We start from the raw sequence: 25,996 nt of genomic DNA, 5'->3' as shown, positions 1-25,996 counted from the left end.
GCCTTTCAAACTTAGTCATTTAAGATTTGAATACAAGGTAAATATTCATTCACGAAAATTAACACATGTAAGAAAAACYTGTGTATCAAAATACTTGAAATGGAAGGGCATTTGGCCAGGCCTCCTTTAATTCATCCTCTTTCACAGTCATTCTTACACACATCTAGTCTAGTACAAATTATTCAATAATTTACATCCCATTACTTGAAACTTTTAAAATCATATTCACCAAGTGACCACCCCTCATAGCCTGGTTCCTCTCTAGGTTTCTTCCTAGGTTTTGGCCTTTCTAGGGAGTTTTTCCCAGCCACCGTGCTTCTACACCTGCATTGCTTGCTGTTTGGGGTTTTAGGCTGGGTTTCTGTACAGCACTTCGAGATATTAGCTGATGTACGAAGGGCTATATAAAATAAACTTGATTGATTGACCAAGTTATCCAAGTTGTTTTAGATCAGAATATTGGCACTAAATGCTGTAATAAAAAATTATGAGTCCGAGTGAAGACATACTTTTGGTCCCTCTAATAGCAGTCAAAAACTAAAGGATATCATTCATCAGTTGATGAAGTTTGATATCAAAGCAATTTGAGACATTGAGTCACTTGCACAAGTACTTCTTGCCTATCTTCATGATGTTGAGGTTTTGAAATCTTGCCTCTGGTAGCCTCTGTTCCATGTATGGACTTGTTTTAAACCAGTGAGCAGCATCATCTGATGACATGGTCTGTGTTTTCACCAATGCACACTCATTCATGCCCATCATCCATCCTGTTAGCATCTCCATTGCTAACGTTATCCCCCTCTCCATCCCCTATCGCCTCCACCTCTTCCTCCCCTCTGGCTTCCTCCTTCTCTGGGTGTGGTGGGGGTGGCTCCAGGACTGGAGGTGGGGACTGGGGAGGTAGGGGGATAGCCTCTCCCTTCTTGGCCAGCTCAGCCAGCTCTRGGGCAGAGGAGGTGGGGGTCGGGGTAGGGTAGGTGTGGTGGAAGGATTCATAGTCCACCTTGTAGAAGCCCTCCTCTAGGGAGAGCACAGGGGTGAAGCGCTCCCCCCACATGACCTCTGAGTCTAGGTAGGAGCTGCGCGCCTGGCATGTCATTCCTGGTGGGTGAGAGAGGGGGGAGGGAGACAGACATTACTGACATGAAATAGAGGATAGGAACTTGAAACGACTGTGTGAWTGGGTATAATCCAAATGTTTGGTTTTTTAAAGCCCTTGTCATGGAACTATACTAAGACCTGGACTCAAGCTGCGTCGTTGTGATTTGTGGATCTAATTAAGATTCACTATGCTTTGTCTTCTTGACTTTAAATGAGCTGTACTACTTTCATTGAACAAACATTTTTGGAAATAGGCTGAAGAGTGGTTCTAATACAGAGATGTGCATCTTCTCTTTCAATCACACACATGTACACACAGATGCAGAAACACACACAGATAAACACACACACACCTTTCTGAATATTTATACGTGGATTGACTATAAATAGCTTGTGAGCATTTTCATCCGATGCTCAAATGAACCTTGAAGAGCCACATCAATTACAGTACATATTATCCACAGGAATGCTGAAACAAACCGACTGACCATGCACAGCCAGCACCAGGGGTATATCAAAGCAGACAGACCAATGTACACACACACACACACACACACACAGATATTAAGAGAAGTTAGGGGTTGCGGGTTGGATGATTCACAACCTTGTGATGTATCAACAGTTCTTTTTTTCAGCAGCCATAATGTAAATATATATACCTTAATTTGCATTTCACCTGCAGCAAATGTATTAAATTATAATGATATAGCTGTAATTCTTTGAATGTAAACAGCACGCTGAATTAATAAAAAAATACTGGCAATTCAATGGTATCATGTATACAGTGGGATACCTACATACTGTGCCTGATGATGATGATTTTTAATATACAATCAACATACCAATTAGCCTACGTATTTTCATGAAGCATTTAGAAAAACGAAACAAAGCCTTTGAGCAGCYTATGAATAAGAGATAAAAGCAACTGTCACCCCTTCTGCCGCTCCGGCGCTCGACATCGCCGGTCTACGAACCACCGGTCCTGGCAACCCACATTATGCACACCTGACAACCATCATTACGCACACCTGCTCCCCATCGTTATGTACACCTGGACTTCAGTACTTTGATTACTTCCCTTTTATTTAGCCCTCAGTCTTCAGGCAGTCTTGGTTTTCATGCCCAGTACGCTGCTCTTGTTTTGTATATCGTCATGTTCTTCCTTATTAAACTCACCAACTGCACTTGCTTCCTGACTCCCTGCATCTGTGTTGCAGAAGCTCCCATTCTTTAAGCACCTGAGAGATTAACAGCAAACTCGTTCCTACTTCAGGCAAATCCCACTTCAAGGCCTGATTGGGTTTGATCCCGAGGGAAAAGAGCAAAACAACTAACTGTTGTCGATTGATTAAAAAAAATTCAATAAAGCATCAGCTTTTAGTTTGTCCCTTGACTAAACCGTCAATATTGACATGGGATACTGAGGAAAAAAACAGCCCTTGCTGTGCGATGGATCAAACATTATCCCTCTGTTAAACCAAAGTCTATATATTGAGTAGAATATCAAAAACAAATCTGAAGCAATAACACCCACACGGTCTGCATCCTCATAAACAAAATCGAAGCTAAATTGCCTGCAGTATGCCTTTGAGCAGTAGTTCAGTTCACTGCCACCGCCCACTCCTGGACCGAGAATCATTGACAGTGGGTGGGATGAGAAAAGGGAATTGGGTCATTCCATGAAGAGTGCCTTTTGCGTCCCTTTGATATTTTAAGTAGAAATTCTGCACCAATATTGAATTTTAAAAGCATGTTATATTAAATTGGAAAGCAGCTGCGGTCATCCCCCTCTTCAAAGGGGGGGACACTTGACCCAAACTGCTACAGACCTATATCTATCCTATCCTGCCTTTCTAAGGTCTTCGAAAGCCACGTCAACAAACAGATTACCGACCATTTCGAATCCCACCACACCTTCTCCGCTATGCAATCTGGTTTCAGAGCTGGTCATGGGTGCATCTCAGCCATGCTCAAGGTCCTAAACAATATCTTAACCGCCATCGATAAGAAACAATACTGTGCAGCCGTATTCATTGACCTGGCCAAGGCTTTCGACTCTGTCAATCACCACATCCTCATCGGCAGACTCGATAGCCTTGGTTTCTCAAATGATTGCCTCGCCTGGTTCACCAACTACTTCTCTGATAGAGTTCAGTGTGTCAAATCGGAGGGCCTGTTGTCCGGGCCTCTGGCAGTCTCTATGGGGGTGCCACAGGGTTCAATTCTTGGGCCGACCCTCTTCTCTGTATACATCAATGATGTCGCTCTTGCTGCTGGTGAGTCTCTGATCCACCTCTACGCAAACGACACCATTCTGTATACTTCTGGCCCTTCGTTGGACATTGTGTTAACAACCCTCCAGATGAGCTTCAATGCTGGTTAGACTGTAAACTCTCTTCCAGACTCACATCAAACATCTCCAATCCAAAGTTAAATCTAGAATTGGCTTCCTATTTCGCAACAAAGCATCCTTCACTCATGCTGCCAAACATACCCTCGTAAAACTGACCATCCTACCGATCCTCGACTTCGGCGATGTCATTTACAAAATAGCCTCCAATACCCTACTCAATAAATTGGATGCAGTCTATCACAGTGCCATCCGTTTTGTCACCAAAGCCCCATATACTGCCCACCACTGCGACCTGTACGCTCTCGTTGGCTGGCCCTCGCTTCATTCTTGTCACCAAACCCACTGGCTCCAGGTCATCTACAAGACCCTGCTAGGTAAAGTCCCCCCTTATCTCAGCTCGCTGGTCACCATAGCACCCACCTGTAGCACACGCTCCAGCAGGTATATCTCTCTGGTCACCCCCAAAACCAATTCCTCCTTTGGCCGCCTCTCCTTCCAGTTCTCTGCTGCCAATGACTGGAACGAACTACAAAAATCTCTGAAACTGGAAACACTTATCACCCTCACTAGCTTTAAGCACCAGCTGTCAGAGCAGCTCACAGATTACTGCACCTGTACATAGCCCATCTAATTTAGCCCAAACAACTACCTCTTCCCCTACTGTATTTATTTATTTATTTTGCTCCTTTGCACCCCATTATTTCTATTTCTACTTTGCACATTCTTCCACTGCAAATCTACCATTCCAGTGGTTTACTTGCTATATTGTATTTACTTCGCCACCATYGCCTTTTTTGCCTTTACCTCCCTTATCTTACCTCATTTGCTTACATTGTATATAGACTTATTTTTCTACTGTATTATTGACTGTATGTTTGTTTTACTCCATGTGTAACTTTGTGCTGTTGTGTGTCAAACTGCTTTGCTTAATCTTGGCCAGGTCACAATTGTAAATGAGAACTTGTTCTCAACTTGCCTACCTGGTTAAATAAAGGGGAAATAAAATTAAAATTAAATAAAAAATGAAGTGCCCTTTAAATAGACTATATGGATAATTAAATAAATCCACAGTTTAATATGACTAAAGGCTTGCTAAAGTGCRAAAATCCAAAATCTGTCAACCCTGTCACTTCTAGGAAGATTTGAACCCACTTAACCCCAAAATGTCTCCAAGTTTCACCATCATTATAAAGCCCTAGTTATTTTTGATATGACAAAGATTATTATTTATTTCATATGATTAGTGATTCATTTACGTCTGTCCTGCATTTTAAGGTCAACCCTGTTACCTGAACTGAACTCTCATTTTAATATGGTGAAACTATTCCTTTTTAAACAGAAACATTGAACATCTAATTGTCAAATCCTAAAAGCAGGTGAGCTGGTTCTAATCTTCTTGGCCATTTTCTGGTGTTTTGTGGTGGAAAACTGAAAGGATCGAACTTAACACGTCAACCGTGTTACCCATAGATAGACAGGCTAGAAATAGATAGACAGGCTAGAAATGTTTGAACAATTTTTTTGTTGTTGTGAAGCTTGCATTCAATTGCCACTCCCTGTCGCACACAAGCTTAATTCCCCCTGTCACAGGGGGATTTATGGCTGATTTAAGAAGAAATCGTCAACCTGTCACGTTGGTATAAAGAGATTCAGCAGACAGACGCAGGAATGCGTAATAGTTTGTTTTATTGTACCCAAATTACGGCGTGCCGTGTAAAGGCACCGGGACGAAGACCAAACAAACACGTAACAAAACACAGGGTAGAAACCCAAAACAAAAGAGCGAGGAGTACCTCGAATAAATAGCACACTCGAACAATGATTTAACACACGGGACGAGACCTGTAATCATCTGTGCAATCCACAAGGGCACGAAAGCCCAAAACACACAGCACAGATACTCACACGCACCAACGGACATTGTAACAATAATCGACCCCACCATTTACATTTACATTTAAGTCATTTAGCAGACGCTCTTATCCAGAGCGACTTACAAATGGTGAACAAAGGGCACATATATACAAATAGTGGGAATAGGGGCCAGGTGTGTGCAATGAAAGTTCCAGAGGGATCCGTGACACAACCCTGCTACGTTCAACTCTGTTACTTTATTTGGCACTTAATAGGCACTTACTATAGTGTATATATATTTTTTTTTATCCTCTTGAGATGGAAAAACAAGTTTTTTATTAAATTGAACATGTGCTCTTTATGACCGAATTAGGTGAAATCAAACATTTCTTTTGACCAAGTTACACTTCACAAAGGGCACCAAATTTGTATAACGACCCAATTCAATCACCATTCCGACCAGAATTCCCTCAACGTCTTCTGCTCGTTTAATTTCCCAGAGGCTGTGCTATTGACAGGTCTGGGATTCTCTCACAAACACACAGAAGGGCTTCCCTGGAGTCCCTCTTGCTTCTCACAGGAGCCAGAGGACCCTAATAGAGGATATTAGCATACAGGACAATGCTGTGGCCATTTACAACAGTATAATTGCAGTCCTTGTCAAGTGCATTCACAGCCAATGTTAATTGGTGATACCTRGCAAGTCTCAAGTGATTCCTGTCGACTGCATCCTCTTTATGCCACCAAGWGAATGAATGCTTATAAACAGGGTCACACAAACTTGCATTTGATTCTCATATTATACGTTAAATTACCTGTAATTATAGTGTTATTAATGTTATTTTAATAATACTTTTCTACATCATTATGATTACATTAAAAATCTCTCCAGGTAGAAGTTTGTTGGCACAGATCTAGGATCAGCTTACCCTCCACCAGAATTAATCTTCATCATTAGGCAGGAAATGCAAATCTGACCTTAAATTAGAAGAACCCACCTGTGGCTTCCACCATGCCCTCCAGGATGACCACTACCTCAAACTCCTCTCTCTCCAGCTGTTCCTGTGAGATCTCCCAGAAGGGACTGCKCTCGTTGAACTCGTGACAGATGATGAGTGGCGACACCAGGAAGAGCCTGTCGTCCCCCGTATCGAAGCCCACATTGATATCRGTCTGATTGAGAGGGATAAACTCCCCTTCCTTGGTCTGCTTGGAGRGGATCAGCTTGGCRCGGATGGAGGCCTCCACGATGTGTGAGTTCCTCAGGTCTCCGACCCTGAACATCAGACACAGCTTGCTGTCCCTCACAGAGATCACCGCCTTGTGGGAGAACATGAGCGTCTCGGCTCGCTTCTTMGGCTGGGAGATCTTGACGAACATGCATCCCACCATGAAGGCATTGACGATGGAGCCCAGGATGGCCTGGACTAAAAGCAGGAGAATRCCCTCTGGGCATTTATCAGTGATGACCCGGTAGCCGTAGCCAATGGTGGTCTCCGTCTCGATGGAGAAGAGAAAGGCGGAGACGAAGCCGTTGAGGTTGTTGACGCAGGGGATCCAGTCTCCATCGTCGGTGTGGTCCAGGTCTCCGCGGATGTAGGCGATGAGCCACCAGATGAGACCGAAGAACACCCAGGTGGTTGTYTAGACCAGGGTGAACACCAGCAGGTTAAAGCGCCACTTCAGGTCCACCAGGGTAGTGAAGATGTCTGTCATGTAGCGGTATTTCTCGCGCACGTTGCCATGATGCACGTTACACTTGCCGTCCTTCTCCACGTAGCGCTGGCGCCGTTTCCTCAGGGTACGTCCTGAACGGTTGGAACCTTTACCGCCCCCACCTTGCCTGCCACCCACCACCATGGTCCGGTCTGTGGGCACCTGTGTATTGTTCGTGTGAGAGAAAAAAAGAAAGAAAGAAAGAAAGAAGAGGGTTAATGACTGTGTGATTTAACAAAGTAAGTTATTGATAAATTGATACATTCCATCAAAACTTCCATCACCTTGTTTTTGGGGGTATCCCATCTTGGTTTTGACAGCTTTTGGTCCTGTTTCTCCACATCCTGTCCAAAACGCCRTTTGAAGCAATTCATGGCCTCGAAGCMTTGGGCCACAGTCGCTGTTTCTGGCCCCAAACAGTACGCTTTCTWGCTGGAAAACAWAAYKYRATWTWRARWWYAYAMWWTWRWKKYWRRKCWSTGTYMKGSYSWKMKGKSAKAKKRSTGWSARWTRWRYTKWKAKWSWYAWYWGYMGTGMMGMMTTTTTWMWYWWARKKSAYAWWRWRKWRAWAAWATAMAYYAGKSRKRYRYWYKMRTTWTYWYWASKMCTCRKSAMKWKKWCWRWWTWMRMSTMRWCKRCTGTCAGCCTGGGCAGGCGAGGCTCAGAGACATGGTTCATTTCTGCCATTGATCAGCAACAGCAGACACCCTCAAGCCAAACAGAGAACACACCAGTAATTAATCATGCTCAGAACCACTTCACAGTTTTAAATCCCATCTTCCCACATACACACTGGGGCACAAACACTGGCGCGCACGCACACACACAGACCATGAGCCTCTCTTTTCCACAGCTAACTATGTGACTCCTGGCTCACTGTAGAAAGGATAAAGTGAAACCCTTTTAAGTGAATCTGCCTCATTATGCCATTTGTCATCCTCCCAAATCTCTCCAGTCAATGCAGATCTATCCACCACCGCGGTGTGTGACTTGCAACATTCTAAAGATGAGATCGACTGAACTTCAGATGGATTGTAGCCTACTGGATATGTAGATTGCATGATCAGCAACCTAAGACACATCTCAGTTAGTTGCACTGCGACTTGCAATGTCTGCCACCAGCAAAACAAAACAACTCAGCTTCATCATTTGTCGTTATGTAGATTCCAGAGCTGATTACTGGTAACTAAAGGGAGTATAACAGATGTAATGTAAGAGGGAGTGAGCTTCAGGGTTACTCAGATAGTCCAAGGATACTGCTCCATGGCCATGTGCTCCTTTGTATTGACAGGAGTTCAAAGCTCCTAGTTCGTCTTCCGTGGTCAGTGTGGGGGGCAGGGGAGGGGACAGGGCAGAAAGCCACACTCTCCCTCCCTCAGCAACACTCTCACAATCTCACTCACCTCATGTCAGCTCGTTGCACTTCTGTTGTTATAAAGGTCTACAAGCAGCGTTTAAGATAAACTAATGACAAGTGAGTATGCGTGTCCGTGTGTGTATGTATGTGTGTACCAGTGTAGGCTCCTCAGAGGAGGAAGGGGAAGACCATCTTACTCAGTGAATTTCAGAATTAAAAAAAAATAATGAAACATTAAAAAAGGTATCCTTTTAGACAAAACTATACTAAATATATTCACGTCACCAAATACCTGATTAAAACACACTGTTTTGCAATGAAGGGCTACAGTGTTCTCAGCAACACACTTTAGGCTATTACTATTGTCACGTTCGTTATAGCGATGAGACCAAAGCGCAGTGTGATTTGAATACATCTTCTTTAATGAAGAAAGAATACAGAACGAACTATACAAAAACAACAAAACGAACGTGAAGCTATAAAATAATAGTGCTGACACAGGCAACTAACCATAGACAGGACAAAAAACATATATCACCCTTGTCACACCCTGACCTAACCAACAATAATAAAGAAAACAAAGAATACTAAGGTCAGGGCGTGACAACTATGGTGTAGCCAGAGGACAGCTATTCCCCATCCTCCTCTGGCAACATTGACTTCAATACAAAACCTAGGAGGCTCGAAGGCCTCACCCCCTTCCATAGACCTACATGGTAATTATGACCACTTCCGGAGGACATCCTCCAACCAATCAAAGCTTTTGCAATATGAACAGACATGTTGTCCATCAAATCATAGGATTAGGATCAGAGAACGAACCTAATGTGTTGTATTGGGGTTGTGCCACAGAGCATTACGGGGGTTCTATYTGTTGAGAATCTTGGTGAGTTGGTGACATATTGGATAGAGATTGACAGTGAAGAGTAATAGTTGAGCATTTTTAGGATATTATTCCATTCAAATTAGTTTTTTCAAACTACAGGAGATAGAGGTAGATTATATGTTGTTTTCTTGGTTTTATAACTTTATTTTTGTGTGGAGTTAGTGCAATTTATTTAAATTTGCCTTGCTAACTTTAGTAGCAAGTACTAACGTTGCTCCCGAGTGGCGCAGTGGTCTAAGGCACTGCATCTCAGTGCTAGAGGCGTCACTACAGACCCTGGTTCGATATTGGGCTGTATCACAACCGGCCGTGATTCGGAGTACCATAGGGCGGCGCACAATTGTCCCAGCGTTGTCTGGGTTAGATTTGGCCGGGGTAGACCGTCATTGTGTTGGGCCAGTAACCGAAAGGTTGCTGGATCGAAACCCCGAGCTGACAAGAAAAAAATCTGCCCCTGAACAAGGCAGTTAACCCACTGTTCCCCGGTAGGCCGTCATTGTAAATAAGAATTGTTCTTAATTAACTTGCCTAGTTAAAAAAAGGTTAAATAAAAAGATGAAAATACTCTCATCTGGTATTTAGGCTATTTATCAAAGGTGATAACACAATCACTCCGGACAGACACAAGCAAAAACTCATTACATAAATGTTGCAGCAGCCTCTGCTACACCTAAACATTAGAGATTTGACATGCTGTATGGGATGAACATTTTATTTTTTTCAGTCTGATCAACTGTAGGCTACTAATAATAGCAGGTGCATACAGCCTATGCGCCCTGTCCATCTGGTCAGGGTAAACAAATTGGTAATGTTATGTATATATAGCCCATTTGTTTGTCAGAACAAAATGTGAATGTGATCAAATTTGGTTTATATTCAAACTTGGGCTGACTATGCTGCCTATACCTTTTCAATCCAAAATGATTAACTGGAATGAATCAATCAACATAATAGTGATGACATAGACTGTGAGTACATTTTTAATGAGGCCTACAGTTGCAAACATGCATAAAGAAAAGCTCAGCCCTGTGAGTTATATTGTCTATCAGTTGTTGTCTCTGTGTCTGGGTAGAGGAAATCCCCCTGTTAGTCTAGTCTAAGTATAATTAATATGAACAAGTACAAGGTTGCTGCAGTTTGACAGTGTTTTCTTCATGAGTTTTTTAAAACCATGTGACCTGATTAGAAAAACTGGTCCCATCATAGCCCATATAAAACCTTTTTACAATAGTCCTGTAGCACAGCCTGGTCTCATAGACTAGATGTAATCACTGTCATACCCTATAGGGTCCAGGCCCCAGGGAGAACCATCTTTCCAAGGGCTTTATTGGGGCTTTATTCAGGAATGTTTCTTGGGCTACTTTGTGTCAAATGGGCGAGATGCACAGTCTGTGTTTGACTTTGTGAATTCATGGAGAAACTTGTTGTCCAAACCTATGATGGCGCAGCTGTAATGGAATGCATCTGCTATTTGCATTTACAGCTAAGTCCCCTTCTGTTCCCTGATGAAGAGGTGATGACCACTCCACTACCATTGTCAACTCTCTCCTGACATGAACTGAAGCCATGTCTCATGTGTCCGCTCATCCACTGGCACATTGAATGTTTCCTCTCCAAGGACTGTGAGTAGCCCTGTCAATTTTCTCTCATTACTGTATGTAGATTCAATCACATACACAAACACAATCACATTATTAAACATCAATGATTTTACTCATTGCTTGGACTAACTCATTCTTAGCTATTTTGTCTAACTGTGTAGTGTATTGTGTTATTGTTTTTTGTCTTCCCATGTCAAATCCTGTCCTGCCCTCAGCGGAAGAGTTGAGCTGCGTCTCCAACACCATCTATCCATGATGAGCCTGTCCTGCACTGAAGCTCTGAACACCTCAACCCCTGTCCGGCACTGAAGGCTTCTGAACACCTCAACCTGTCCGGCACTGAAGGCTCTGAACACCTCAACCCTGTTCGCACTGAAGGCTCTGAACACCTCAACCCCTGTCCTGCACTGAAGGCTCTGAACACCAACCCCTGTCGGCACTGAAGGCTCTGAACACCTCAACCCCTGTCCGGCACTGAAGGCTCTGAACACCTCAACCCCTGTCCTGCACTGAAGGCTCTGAACACCTCAACCCCTGTCCGGCACTGAAGGTTCCAAGCCCTCTGATCAACTCATGCCTCATACCTCAATTCAATCGCTGCTGTGATCCCTTTCTAAACAGGTGGAAGTAGCCCTCTCATTCCCACCCTTCTCAACTCTCTCAGCTCAGCAGTGTCATAGCTTAAAACATGTTTACAGGGCACAGAGCTTCTGGACAAACACCCAACACTTGAAATAAATAGATCTTAATTATAGAGTAGAGTGGCAAAGTAATGGTCGGGGGGCACATTGAAGGTGAAAGCTCAAGTCATCTTTCTTTTGAGCCATACTGCCCCGTTCTATAAACTACCAGCCAGCATTTATAATGGGCAAATAATTCATCATTACCAACACACCACTAATCTCAGCATATTTCTCTAATGACCCCTATTTGACAGCAGAGATTCATTAAGTCCCTGAGTTTAGATGTTGAGATGAAAACATTCTCTGCACACACACACTCCCGATTAAACTTCTTTGAAGTTATAAGCGCTTAAAAGGATCAGCCTCCATTCCCCATGCTCTGTCCAGTGGTAGAACACTGGCAGTAGGTGTGGGTGTGATGAGGAGTTGCCTGTTAGTCAGCAGGAAATGTGTGAAAGCTGAAAGCCATATTAACGATGCAGGTCTCTGTGGGGTACGTGGGGGGAGGACAGGCAGAGACAGACGGAACACGCTGGGAGGCCACAAATCAGCCACTGATCCATCTAGAGGTGGGCTCGCCTGACGAGAGAAGATTAAAGAGACAAGGGGACAACATGCTGCATACAATATGACTGGGAGGAGAGACGTTAGCCAAGGACTGGCAGGGGAGGGAGAGCAAGGGAATGAGGGAGGGGGACAAGAAAACAAACAGAGAGAATGAAGTAAATAAAGAGATATAGGAAAGGGAAATGAGGTAGAAAAACAAATGAGGAGTGAAAATGAGGAAAGAGAGAGGGACAGAGAGTAAGGAGTAGTGTTGGACAGGGCAAAAGGCAAGGATGATAGTGTAGATTGGCGAGCAGATCGGTCGAGTAGAGGGTTTCAGGAAGGGAGATAATGAGAGAGACAGTAAAGAATAGTTTAATTGGGCCAGAAAGAGAGATTGAGAGAAGGGGTTAATGGTTTGAAAGGAAATCACAGGTGTGGTTAAAAAGGTCAGAGAGGAGAGGCTAGAGGGAAGATGATGACTAGTTGTAGAGGCTGGAGCAGCCAGGTGTGAAGTGAATCGGTGAGTGCTAGGCCTAGTGTTGACACCAGTACCACTACTGCTAGTAGCAGTGGCCATGTCTGTCACGTTCCTGACCTATTGTTCCTTTTTCTTTTATTTATTTAGTTGGTCAGGGCGTGAGTTGGGGTGGGTTGTTTTTGTGTGTTTTGTCTAGTCTATGGGGTGTTGTATGTGTATGGGGCAGAGTATAGTTGTCTAGTTATGTCTATGGCTGCCTGGATTGGTTCTCAATCAGAGACAGCTGTCATTCATTGTCTCTGATTGGGAGCCATATTTAAGGCAGCCATAGGCAGTAGGCTTTTGTGGGTAGTTGTCTATGTCTATGTTGCATGTTTTTGCACTTAGTCATTTATAGCTTCACGTTCGTCTATTTGTTGTTTTGTTTAGTTTTTCTTCTTCTAAATAAAGAGAAGATGTATTTTTCACGCGCTGCGCCTTGGTCCTCTCTCTCTTATCAAGACGGTCGTGACAATGTCTGTGTGTGTTTTTACAGGCTTCTCTCCAAGTTTGCATTCTGATCACAGTAGCTTCCCCAGAGGCTCAGTCAACCAACATGGCTTAATCTTAAAGACAGGACTGACCTCAGTGCAGAGTAGCCAGGCAGCATCTGCTTCCTCAGCACAGCTCTACTGGCACAGCATGTTACAGCACTAATGCCACCCAGAATAAAGAATAGTTGTCAGGGATAAGGGATGGAGGCCAGCCTGCTGGGATGAAATGTCATGTCACCAGTATGAGGAAAAGATTAAGTCTCATTCTCTGTGTCGCCTTTGTGAGAATCTTGTCGAGAGCACCAGTGATTCTCTACTTTTTTCTTCTTATTTTCGCACTCCATTTATCACTCTCCCCTGCTCCTCAGTCTCTTTCCCTAGTCACTTTACTCATTTCATCTGGGTTCCCATTTTGGCTCAGGATGATGAGGGTATAATGGCCTCATTGAAGACTAATGCTTTATAATGAAATGACCTGTCCAGTACAAACTGAGAGCCAGACAGACAGAGAGAGAGACAGACAGACAGACTTGCCAGGACAGAGAGAGGATGCTTGAGTTCACTCCCCTCAGCCATTAAATTACATAGCCAAAGAGAACAGCAGTTGGGAGAGAGAATTGGTAGACGGGAATTAAAGAATACTGCAAGAAAGAAGAAGTGAAAAGAAAGAGAATGGAGTGGAGATAATTAGGAAGTGGTGAGGCTGAAATGAGAGCCAGGCAGACTCACTGCATTCATTTCACACTGTAGTCTACACACCATCTTTAAAGGCTTTGTACCACACTTAAACACTCTGCCCTTGAGAGAACTTTATRTTAGGGGGGCAGAGAATGAGTTGTAATGGCTATTTTCGGATGCCGAGCAGTTGCCATACAAGGCGGTGATGCAACCAGTCAGGATGCTCTCGATGGTGCAGCTGTCAAACTTTTTGTGGATCTGGGGACCCATGCCAAATTTTTTCAGTCTCCTGAGGGGGAAAAGTTGTTGTCGTGCCCTCTTCACAACTTTTTTGGTGTGTTTGGACCATGATAGTTTGTTGGTGATGTGGACACCAAGGAACTTGAAACTCTCGACCCACTCCACTACAACCCTGTCGATGTGAATGGGGGCATGCTCGGCCCTACTTTTCTTGTAGTCCACAATCATCTCCTTTGTCTTGCTCACGTTGAGGGAGAGGTTGTTGTCCTGGCACCACACTGCCAGGTCTCTGACCTCCTCCCTATTGGCTGTCTCATCGTTGTCTGTGATCAGGCCTACCACCGTTGTGTCGTCAGCAAACTTAATGATGGTGTTGGAGTCATGCTTGGCCATGCAGTCGTGGGTGAACAGGGAGTACAGGAGGGGACTAAGCACGCACCCCTGAGGGGCCCCCGTGTTGAGGATCAGCGTGGCAGATGTGTTGTTGCCTACTCTTACCACCTGGAGGGCGGCTCCTCAGGAAGTCCAAGATCCAGTTGCAGACGGAGGTGTTTAGTACCAGGGTCCTTAGCTTAGTGATGAGCTTTGTGGGCACTATGGTGTTGAACGCTGAGCTGTAGTCAATGAATAGTATTCTCACATAGGTGAATATTTTGTCCAGGTGGGAAAGGGCAGTGTGGAGTGTGATTGAGTCATCTGTGGATCTATTGGGGCGGTATGCAATTTGGAGTGGGTCTACGGTTTCCGGGATGATGGTGTTGATGTGAGCCATGACCAGCCTTTCAAAGCACTTTATGGCTATAGACGTGAGTGCTACGGGGTGGTAGTCATTTAGGCAGGTTACCTTCACTTTCTTGGGCACAGCAACTATGGTGGTCTACTTGAAACATGTAGGTATTACTGACTCGGTCAGAGAGAGGTTGAAAATGTCAGTGAAGACACTTGCCAATTGGTCCGTGCATGCTCTGAGTACACATCCTGGTAATCCGTCTGGCACTGTGGCCTTGTGAATGTTGACCTGTTTAAAGGTCTTGCTCACATCAGCTACGGAGATCTTGATCACAAAGTCGCCCAGAACAGCTGGTGCTCTCATGGATGCTTCAGTGTTGCTTTCCTTGAAGCGAGCATAAAAGGCATTTATCCCGTCTGGTAGGCTRGCCTCACTGGGCAGTTCGCGGCTGGGTTTCCCTTTGTAGTCCTGCKACATCCTACGAGCGCCAGAGCCGGTGTCATAGGAGTCAATCTTAGTCCTGTATTGATGCTTTGCCTGTTTGATGGTTTGCCTGAGGGCATAGCGGGATTTCTTTAAGCGTCCGGATTAGTGTCCCYCTCCTTGAAAGCCGTTAGATGAATCCCGGAACATATTCCAATCTGTGCTAGCAAAACAGTCCTGTACAATAGCATCCGCGTCATCTGATCACTTCCGTATTGAGCGAGTCACTGGTACTTCTTGCTTTAGGTTTTGCTTGTAAGCAGGAATCAGGAGGATAGAATTATGGTTAGATCTTCCAAATGGAGGGCGAGGGAGAGCTTTGTACGCGTCTCTGTGTGTGGAGTAAAGGTGGTCTACAGTTTTTTCCCCTATGTTTGCACATGTGACATGTTGGTAGAAATGAGGTGAAATGGATTTAAGCTGGCCTGCATTTAAATCACTAGCCACTAGGAGCGCTGCTTCTGGATGAGCATTTTCTTGTTTGCTATTGGCCTTACAGCTCATTGAGTGCTGTCTTAGCGCCAACGCCGGTTTGTGGTGGTAAATAGACAGCTACGAAAAATATAGATGAAAACTCTCTTGGTAGATAGTGTGGTCTACAGCTTATCATGAGGTACTATACCTCAGGCGAGCAACACCTCGAGACTACCTTAATATTAGACATCGCGCACCAGCTGTTATTGACTGCCTGGTGATGCCACCAGGCACACCAAAACTCCCTCCCACCAAAACAGGCTGACATTTCAGGCTGTCTATTCAAACAGCTGTTAAGGTAAAAGTGCATTATCATTATTTTCACAATTTCAGTATTATTCCAACCTCTTAGTATGGAAATATATATAAAACACAGGAAAGTACGGTTTTGACTGCAGTGGGCCTTTAAAGAGACTTCCTGGCTATGATTTAAGCATGTATCACAGTAAGCCTTTGTCTCATATACAGTACCAGTCAAAAGTTTGGACACCTACTCACTCAAGGGTTTTTCTTTATTTTTTACTATTTTCTACATTGTAGAATAATAGTGAAGACATCAAAACTATGAAATTACACATGGAATCATGTCGTAACCAAAAAAGTGTTAAAGAAATCGAAATATATTTTAKATTTTAGAATCTTCAAAGTAGCCACCCTTTGACAGCTTTTCACATTCTTGGCATTCTCTCAACCAGCTTTATGAGGAATGTTTTTCCAACAGTCTTGAAGGAGTTCCCACATATGCTGAGCACTTGTTAGCTGCTTTTCCTTCACTCTGCGGTCCAACTCATCCCAAACCATCTCAATTGGGTTGAGGTCAGGTGATTGTGGAGGCCAGGTCATCTGACGCAGCACTCCATTACTTTCCTTGATCAAATAGTCCTTACACAGTCTGGAGGTGTGTTTTCAGTCATTGTCCTGTTGAAAAACAAATGATAGTCCCGCTAAGCGCAAACTAGATGGGATGGCATATCTCTGTAGAATGCTGTTGTAGCAATGCTGGTTAAGTGTGACTTGAATTCAAAATAAATCACAGATTGTGTCACCAGCAAAGCACCCCACCTCCTCCTCCATGCTTCACGGTGGGAACCACACATGCGGAGCTCATCCGTTCACCTACTCTGCGTCTCACAAAGAGACGGCAGTTGGAACCAAAAATCTGCAAATTGGACTCATCAGCACTAAGGACAGATTTCCACAGGTCTAATGTCCATTGCACGTGTTTCTTGGACAAGCAAGTCTCTTCTTCTTATTGCTGTCCTTTAGTAGTGGTTTATTTGCAGCAATTCGACCATGAAGGCCTGATTCACGCAGTCTCCTCGGAACAGTTGATGTTGAGATGTGTCTGTTACTTGAACTCTGTGAAGCATTTATTTGGGCTGCAATCTGAGATGCAGTTAACTCTAATGAACTTATCCTCTGCAGCAGAGGTAACTCTAGGTCTTRCTTTCCTGTGGCGGTCCTCATGAGAGCCAGTTTCATCATAGCGATTGATGGTTTTTGCGACTGCACTTCAAGAAACTTTCAAAGTTCTTTAAATTTTCCTGACTTTTTTGGTTACTACGTGATTCCATATGTGTTATTTCATAGTTTTGATGTCGTCGCTATTATTCTACAATGTAGAAAATAAAAATAAAGAAAAGCCCTGGAATGAGTAGTTGTGTCCAAACTTTTGACCGGTGCTGTACATCATTACTGATGAATACTGACAGTAAAGCCCCCCTGGATGTTACATATTTCAAATATACATACTGCAACATACATTTGTTTCTCCATAAAAGGCCAACAGACCATGATTCAACCCGCTCCATACATCTGCCATTGACAGTAGTGCGTGACACACTGACTAATTTAGGGTTACAAAAGTCCTGGAATTTTCAATAAATTCCCTGGTTTTCCCAAAATCCTGGTCGGAGGATTCCCGGAATCAGGAAAGAATAAGCAGGAAATCCAGAATCCTCCAACATGGATTTCTGGAAAACCAGGGAATTTATTGAAAGTTCCCATAATTTTGCAACCCTAGTCCCAGTCACATCATGGTAGATTGGCTTTAGTTTGGACCGAGGGGGTCAGGTTCAGGGCAGCGGGTCTCCAGGGGCTTTGCTCAACATATTTGGCCTCCTCAAATATACCGCACGCCCCCTTGTTATTGCCCCAGGGCATGGGATGTAATGGTCAGCTACGAATGCACTACAGAGAATACTAATGAGGGTTCAGAAGGGATGTTTTTTTTGTGCAGGAAGATGGTTGATACCTGAGAGCGATTTACTGCTCTAGAATTGGCACTTTTTTCAAACCCACTACGGGAGCTTCTTTTACAATAAACAATCCTGGTGTTCCCTTGGGTAAATAAGCACGGTACCGTGGGATGTTCTGTCGCTTCCCGCGTTTAGTATCTTTAATTAAAGCCTCAGGTTAGGTTCTGTCCTGTTTTAGTCTTATGGCTTTTCAAAGGGCTTCATGATGAATGGATGTTAATTTGCTGAATGGTTGCATAACAACTGAGAGAAGCTGGGTAACATGAGAGAGCTTCAGAAACACTGCTATTCTTACTGTATACTCATTGCCAGGTCTTAGTGACGGATCAGTCACTTTTACGACAAGGTATGGGTCCCCTCTATGGCTGTTTCATATAGGACAAATTCTGTGTAAATTGGCTTGTAACTTTTGGCCAATACCAAAAAGTCAGAGCAGAGCAGGGAAATCCCATTAGTTGCTTCGCAAGCCAGTGTGATGGAGGTATCACATTGACTTCACACATTGACTTCTTTACTGTTACCATTCTGGCCCAATGTGTTTCGGAAGGGTCTCCTGTGAGGACGGTGTCTGTTTTTCTTTTTATTACCTTAAGAGAAGGCCACAACAGCCACCAATGTACAAACCTCTGCCATCCATAGGATGATAAATAATTTAAATCCATTTTTCCTCTCCGGAATGCCAATGTAACTCCCTTGGACTATAACTCAGAGACACAAGAGCCCAACTATGTTGTGTAGATGGCCTCTCATCTACACAACATAGTTACTGGCGGTACGGTGTGTATGCTCTAGTGAAGTTCATAGCCGCCATGGAGGTTAGACAAGGCCATAAAGCTTTGCAAGCTCCGATTCCCATAACTGAGAGAATCCAGGTTTCGCCTAAGTTAAGGAAGGGTAGCAAATCAGTCATGACATACAGTTTGAGAGGAGCACTCCAGGAAGTTTGGGGTTTCTAAGTTGCCTGTAAACTGTGAGTGTTACCGGGGGAGCTTGTCTGAGCTGTTTCCCTTCCATGCCATCATTCTAACTGTCTGTATAATGCTACAGATAAAATGAAACACTAATAGATGTAGAAATCAAATACACTTCCTCCGCACACAGAATACAAATTGACAGAATTTAATGGCATAAACTTATTTGCTCTTCACAGCGATTGTGTCGTAAACCACTTTTTACATTAATTTGAGGGCAATTTGAAAGTGAAAAGGACAACTCAATACGTGATCCTCTCCTCCGCCAACGCACGGTACTCTGCTGAGTGCGGCTGATACTGGGCTGTGGTGGCTGAGCATGAGCAGGAAGCTAGAGCAGCACCTCTGTATTCTTAATCAAATCACTGTCATTGCCAACACCTATAGCCCCTAATATTCTCCCAATCTCTCCCTCACTGCCTCGTTTCCATCCCAATGAACTCAAATTGACAAGTTCAGGCAGATGAGGGACACAAGCAAACCCTTTAATTTATGTTAGGGAAATAGAAAGCCAGCCAGCGATAGGTTGAATGATGATGGGATAAGGAGGTGGGAGAGAGAGAATGTTTAAACCTTGAATGGAACAAATGTTCTCTCTGGAAGGGCAATAGTAAAGGGCTTACATGTGTTACATATATATACTGTATGTTACAGGAGAAGGTCAATTTGGGAAATATATACGTATATACGTATAGGTTAAGTTTAGAATCACAAAAAGTGTATGCAGAGATTTGTAGCTAACAGCATTAATGGAAAGTAAATATGAAAAATATATTATGAGGTTACGGCTGTTGGTGAACTGAACAATGTCCAAAGCCAAACCTGGCAGGCTGACATGGTTAGAGTCAGATGCTTCATGCCCCTGACATGGTAATAGTCAGAGGAGTCATGCTCATAGGGGACACAGTGGCACGTGGCCCTCAGATCACATTCCTTTCAATCTTTTACCCAGATTTTAGCAGAGACGCAGAGAAGCATATTTTGTTTCTTTAAAAAAATAACCCCCAGTCAGGAAGATACAGTTTAAGAGGTATGCTTAGATATGCAGGAAAATAKATTTTAAATAGAATTAAGCYGAATGATTATGCCTCTAGATTGCAGGAAAAAGCTGTTTTAGGAGTTTGAAAAATGAAAAATTCTCCAACTGGTGTTAACATAATATTATAAACCGGATAGTTTGGCTCCTGGATGCTGATTGGCTGAGGGTGGTATGACAAAAAATGTATTTTTACTGTTCTAATAACGTTGGTAACCAGTTTCTAATAGCAATAAGGCACCTCAGGGGTTTGTGGTATATGGCAACTCCGCATTGCGTCATGCGTAAGAACAGCCCTTAGCCATGGTATATTGGCCATATACCACAAACCCTCATGCCTTATTGCTTAATTATACCATGGCATTGTTAAATACTTGTTTCTGATTGGCTTGAAGGGCATTCTAGAGCGTGCATTATTTCCCTATAACGCACAGTACATTTGCACGGTAGAATTCAATGGCTATAGTTAATTCTTACATAGTCTATGTTTGAGCTGCTTTTGAAAGCAATGGTTGAAACGAAAACATTTTCYGCATTGTTGAATTGGATTTTCATAATGGCATGCTAGGGCTAGCTAAACTAGCAAGTCTGTTTGTTTGGTCACCATGGCAACTACTGTAGTAATCTAGTAAACTTGCTAGCTACTTCAGTGGATGGTGAAGGGATAATAAACTCGGGGCGCTATATGTTTTCTGGAAAAGAATCCAACTCCACAGAAGGTCAGTTCCAGTCTGCTAGTGCGTCATGACTTGTGGAACACTTTCCACATACTTCATTATTTTCCATAGAACGCATAGCCCCTCAATTGATTACCCCAATAGAATACAAATCATAATGCTGTAAAACAAAGACACAAAACAAATTGATTGGAAAGGTATACATCCCTAGAATAAAACAGAGGCTATTTCTGCACTGGCCAGAAAATATTATGACTGAAATGGCCTTGAAGAAACAACAGAAACTTAACATTTTCAGAGCTCATATATACTTCTTGGGAGTTTCCTAATGCATTTTAGCTGAAAGTTCTTGATAGAATTATTAAACGGCAGTCCTACAATCTAAGCTAGATGCCCTCAATCTCACACAAATCATCAAGGAACCCACCATGTACAACCCTAAATCCGTAAACATGGGCACCCTCATAGACATTATCCTGACCAACTTGCCCTCCKAYTACACCTCTGCTGTCTTCAATCAGGATCTCAGCGATCACTGCCTCATTGCCTGTATCTGCTACCAGTCCGCGGTCAAACGACCACCCCTCATCACTGTCAAACGCTCCCTAAAACACTTCTGCGAGCAGGCCTTTCTATTGACCTGGCCCGGGAAACCTGGAAGGATATTGACCTCGTCCCGTCAGTTGAGGATGCCTGGTCATTCTTTAAAAGTAACTTCCTCACCATCTTAGATAAGCATGCCCCATTCAAAAAAAGCAAACTAAGAACAGATATAGCCCTTGGTTCACTCCAGACCTGACTGCCCTCGACCAACACAAAAACATCCTGTGGCAGACTGCAATAGTATCGAATAGTCCCCGTGATATGCAACTGTTCAGGGAAGTCAGGAACCAATACACGCAGTCAGTCAGGAAAGCAAAGGCTAGCTTTTTCAAGCAGAAATTTTGCATCCTGTAGCTCTAACTCCAAAAAGTTCTGGGACACTGTAAAGTCCATGGAGAACAAGAGCACCTCCTCCCAGCTGCCCACTGCACTGAGGCTAGGTAACACGTTCACCACCGATAAATCCATGATAATCAAAAACTTCAACAAGCATTTCTCAACGGCTGGCCATGCCTTCCACCTGGCTACTCCAACCTCGGCCAACAGCTCCGCCCCCCCCCCCCCCCGCAGCTACTCGCCCAAGCGTCCCCAGCTTCTCCTTTACCCAAATCCAGATAGCAGATGTTCTGAAAGAGCTGCAAAACCTGGACCCATACAAATCAGCTGGGCTTGACAATCTAGATCCTCTATTTCTGAAACTATCCGCCGCCATTGTCGCAACCCCTTCTTCAAAGGGGAGACACCCTGGACCCAAACTGTTACAGACCTATATCCATCCTGCCCTGCAGGATGATCTAAGGTCTTCGAAATCCAAGTTAATAAACAGATCACTGACCATCTCGAATGCCACCGTACCTTCTCCGCTGTGCAATCCGGTTTCCGAGCCGGTCATGGGTGCAACTCAGCCATGCTCAAGGTACTAAAATGATATCATAACCGCCATCGATAAAAGACAGTACTGTGCAGCCGTATTCATCGACCTGGCCAAGGCTTTCGACTCTGTCAATCACCATATTCTTATCGGCAGACTCAGTAGCCTCGGTTTTTCTGATGACTGCCTTGCCTGGTTCACCAACTACTTTGCAAACAGAGTTCAGTGTGTCAAATCGGAGGGCATGTTGTCCGGTCCTCTGGCCGTCTCTATGGGGGTACCACAGGGTTCAATTCTCGGGCCAACTCTTTTCTCTGTATATATCAATGATGTTGCTCTTGCTGTGGGCGATTCCCTGATCCACCTCTACGCAGACGACACCATTCTGTATACTTCTGGCCCTTCCTTGGACACTGTGCTATCTAACCTCCAAACGAGCTTCAATGCCATACAACACTCCTTCCGTGGCCTCCAACTGCTCTTAAACACTAGTAAAACCAAATGCATGGTTTTCAACCATTCGCTGCCTGCACCTGCCCGCCCGACTAGCATCACCACCCTGGACGGTTCCGACCTAGAATATGTGGACATCTATAAATACCTAGGTGTCTGGCTTGACTGTAAACTCTCCTTCCAGAATCATATTAAACATCTCCAATCCAAAATCAAATCWAGAATCGGCTTTCTATTTCGCAACAAAGCCTCCTTCACTCACGCCGCCAAACTTACCCTAGTAAAACTGACTATTACACCGATCCTCGACTTCGGCGATGTCATCTACAAAATAGCTTCCAATACTCTACTCAGCAAACTAGATGCAGTCTATCATAGTGCCATCCGTTTTGTTACTAAAACACCTTATACCACTGCGACCTGTATGCRCTAGTCGGCTGGCCCTCGCTACATATTCGTCGCCAGACCCACTGGCTCCAGGTCATCTATAAGTCCATTCTAGGTAAAGGTCCGCCTTATCTCAGTTCACTGGTCACAATAACAACACCCACCCGTAGCACGCGCTCCAGCAGGTATATCTCACTGATCATCCCAAAAGCCAACACCTCATTTGGCCGCCTTTCCTTCCAGTTCTCTGCTGCCTGTGACTGGAACGAATTGCAAAAATCACTGAAGTTGGGAGACTTTTATTTCCCTCACCAACTTTAAACATCTGCTATCTGAGCAGCTAACCGATCGCTGCAGCTGTACATAGTCCATCTGTAAACAGCCCACCAAATGTACCTACCTCATCCCCTTACTGTTTTTATTTATTTACTTTTCTGCTCTTTTGCACACCAGTATCTCTACTTGCACATGATCATCTGATGATTTATCACTCCAGTGTTAATCTGCTAAATTGTAATTATTCGCTCCTATGGCCTATTTATTGCCTACCTCCTCATGCCTTTTGCACACAATGTATATAGACTCATTTCCCCCCCCCTACTGTGTTATTGACTTGTTTATTGTTTACTCCATGTGTAACTGTGTTGTTGTCTGTTCACACTGCTATGCTTTATCTTGGCCAGGTCGCAGTTGTAAATGAGAACTTGTTCTCAACTAGCCTACCTGGTTAAATAAAGGTGAAATAAAATAAAAAACTTTTAAAAAACACATTCACTTTTGGAATATCATATCTTATGAACTAAAACAGTATATTAAACGTAGTTAAAACATACAGAAAATAAGTTCTCGCAATATGTTCAAGGTTAATTTCATAAATTACTCATAATACATCAAGGCTTTAAATTCAACCCATTCCAAAGCCTTGGTAGATGAACACCCCACTGACCTTAGGGTCATCTTCAGAGCCATGAATAGTGGTTAAGCTGGGTAGGCAGTGTAACCATTTAGCAATTCCCAGACATATTTAACATTCAAGAACAAATCTAAACCATTCCATCTGACGCCCATATGCTACTCCAATGGTTCCATGATATCAAATTTGCCGTCATCAAATCTGAAGCATGTCAATTGCTCTTGAGCAGCCATGACCTCCTTTTAGAATTTCAAGAATACTTTATGTAAAAAATATAACCAATTTGACAACGTGTGAATAGTTATAGAAAATCTATTCTAAACATATTTGACATGGATTACAGGATGTGTTGAACACACAGCGCCGAGGGCATAGTCGCAGTTGACTGTTAGTTCTGGAATTATTATTTATTCAGAATGTGAATCGTTGATGACGAACAGCAGCAAGGCGCGTTAATAATGGGGTAAGAAATAATGCACGAATACTTCACATGCTGTGCAGGTAAGAAGAGTGGGGCTGTTTTAAATTGTAGCTTACAAGTGGGTCCTGAGTAGGCTAAAGAATTGAACTAGCTGTCAAAATTCTAGGCYAGCGTGAAACGCGTTGGAGCATAACATGCTGACCAGACCGGACACATTGCATTGCAAAATAAATGTAGAAATCCATGTTATTCAATTATTGCGCCAACGAGCGTCTGCGAGCGTCTGCGTTACCAAGGGCTAAATAGAAGTCATTCCTATTTCTGACGCAGATCGCACTGCAAGTCCTGCCTCTCTAGCTAAATTGCCATACATGTTTAATGCTTTTCGACCTGTCCCCAAATGAATGTCATTGGTTCAGAGTTTGTTTTGATATTTTAACATGCGTGGTGATCGCGTTTGGTGTAGGGGGACAAAATACATTTATGCAAGATAACGCACGATGGCGCACGCTGAAAAACAACATGAAAACAGGGCGATAACGCAACACACTAAAAGCTGTCGAGAGAATAAAAACGGGAGGGGAGAAGAGAGAGAGAGCGGGGAAGAGAGTGAAAGAAAGAGCGTAGACAAATTGGGGATGGATGAATGAGGATAAGAAAATAAATACACTATAAATGAACAATGTATTACAATGTTTTAAATTGTTCATTGGCGTCAACATTGTATCTGTAATTAGTCAAATTTTATACCCAAATTTAAGTGGATTTCTTTCGCTATCATTTGTTAAAATGTTATGCTAGGCTTCCAGTTGCCTACTAGTTACAGTTCAAATGTATTCCCTTTAAGAGCCTAACTGATTGACATGGTTAGGTTAGCTCACATTACCCGCTGATTTGAATTAAAACCACAAAAAATGGAAACCTCAATAAACGAAGTTGTCCGCATGTTGACTTTATCTAGTTTAATAGACACATAGCCTAACAACCCGGCGTCATAAAGGCTACGCAAAACTGATGCAAATAAAGTTTGTCCCCCTAACAGACCCCCGAGCATACATGAACCCAGTTTGGTTGCCTAATAGCCTTGTCTGTTCAGTCATATAGGCTACTACGGACATATATACAGCGTTGTCAGGGTTACTAATGTATAAGCATTTAATAATTAGGTAGTTTTAATAAAATACCTCACCTCGGTTCTACAACGCTGCTTGTTTCGACACGTCTGCAAGAGCTCTGACCAGTACCTGTCAAAGGTAGGTTACATCAAACACGACCACCGAGCGCGCCGCCAGTGCGTGTCCACATATCAACACATCTTATTCCTGTAAATTGACAGAAAACGGAATTAATAAAAATAATAAATTGCATTTACTATCACTATAGTAGTTTGGAATTAACATTTCTGGTTATTTTGGCACGGTGGTTATCATGAGTGGGGCAAGGCATCCTGTTTACGCTGTGCTTACCTTCTTTCCGAACTGGATTTGAGAGTCCCATGATCGCTGCCATAGCAGATCAGGTGGCGGTTTTAAAACAGTAGGTAAGACCACAACAGTAAACTGCCACTTTTTTTGTTCCTCCTGTAGCCCAGCCTGGTCTCATAGACTAGACTAGACGTAACAGCCAGCTGTAACCTACAGTTCATTGTGCTCGAAGGAACGGACTAGACTTGCCACTCCTACGCGTAATG

General features: G+C 43.5%; 1 protein-coding gene across 1 annotated transcript; it reads right to left on the bottom strand.

Annotated features, from left to right (window-relative positions):
• Positions 1–25,996, bottom strand: kcnj21 (potassium inwardly rectifying channel subfamily J member 21). Its single transcript, XM_070443898.1, is given in 5 exon segments — positions 1–1,101; positions 6,307–7,186; positions 7,309–7,456; positions 25,496–25,628; positions 25,773–25,996. Coding segments are annotated over 3 exon segments (1,326 nt in total). The 5' UTR covers positions 7,399–7,456; positions 25,496–25,628; positions 25,773–25,996; the 3' UTR covers positions 1–745.

Source organism: Salvelinus sp. IW2-2015, linkage group LG6.1 (assembly GCF_002910315.2).
Source record: "Salvelinus sp. IW2-2015 linkage group LG6.1, ASM291031v2, whole genome shotgun sequence".
Taxonomy (NCBI): Eukaryota; Metazoa; Chordata; class Actinopteri; order Salmoniformes; family Salmonidae; genus Salvelinus; species Salvelinus sp. IW2-2015.
The sequence above is the reverse complement of the archived record's forward strand: the minus strand, read 5'-3'. Positions and strand labels throughout refer to the sequence as shown.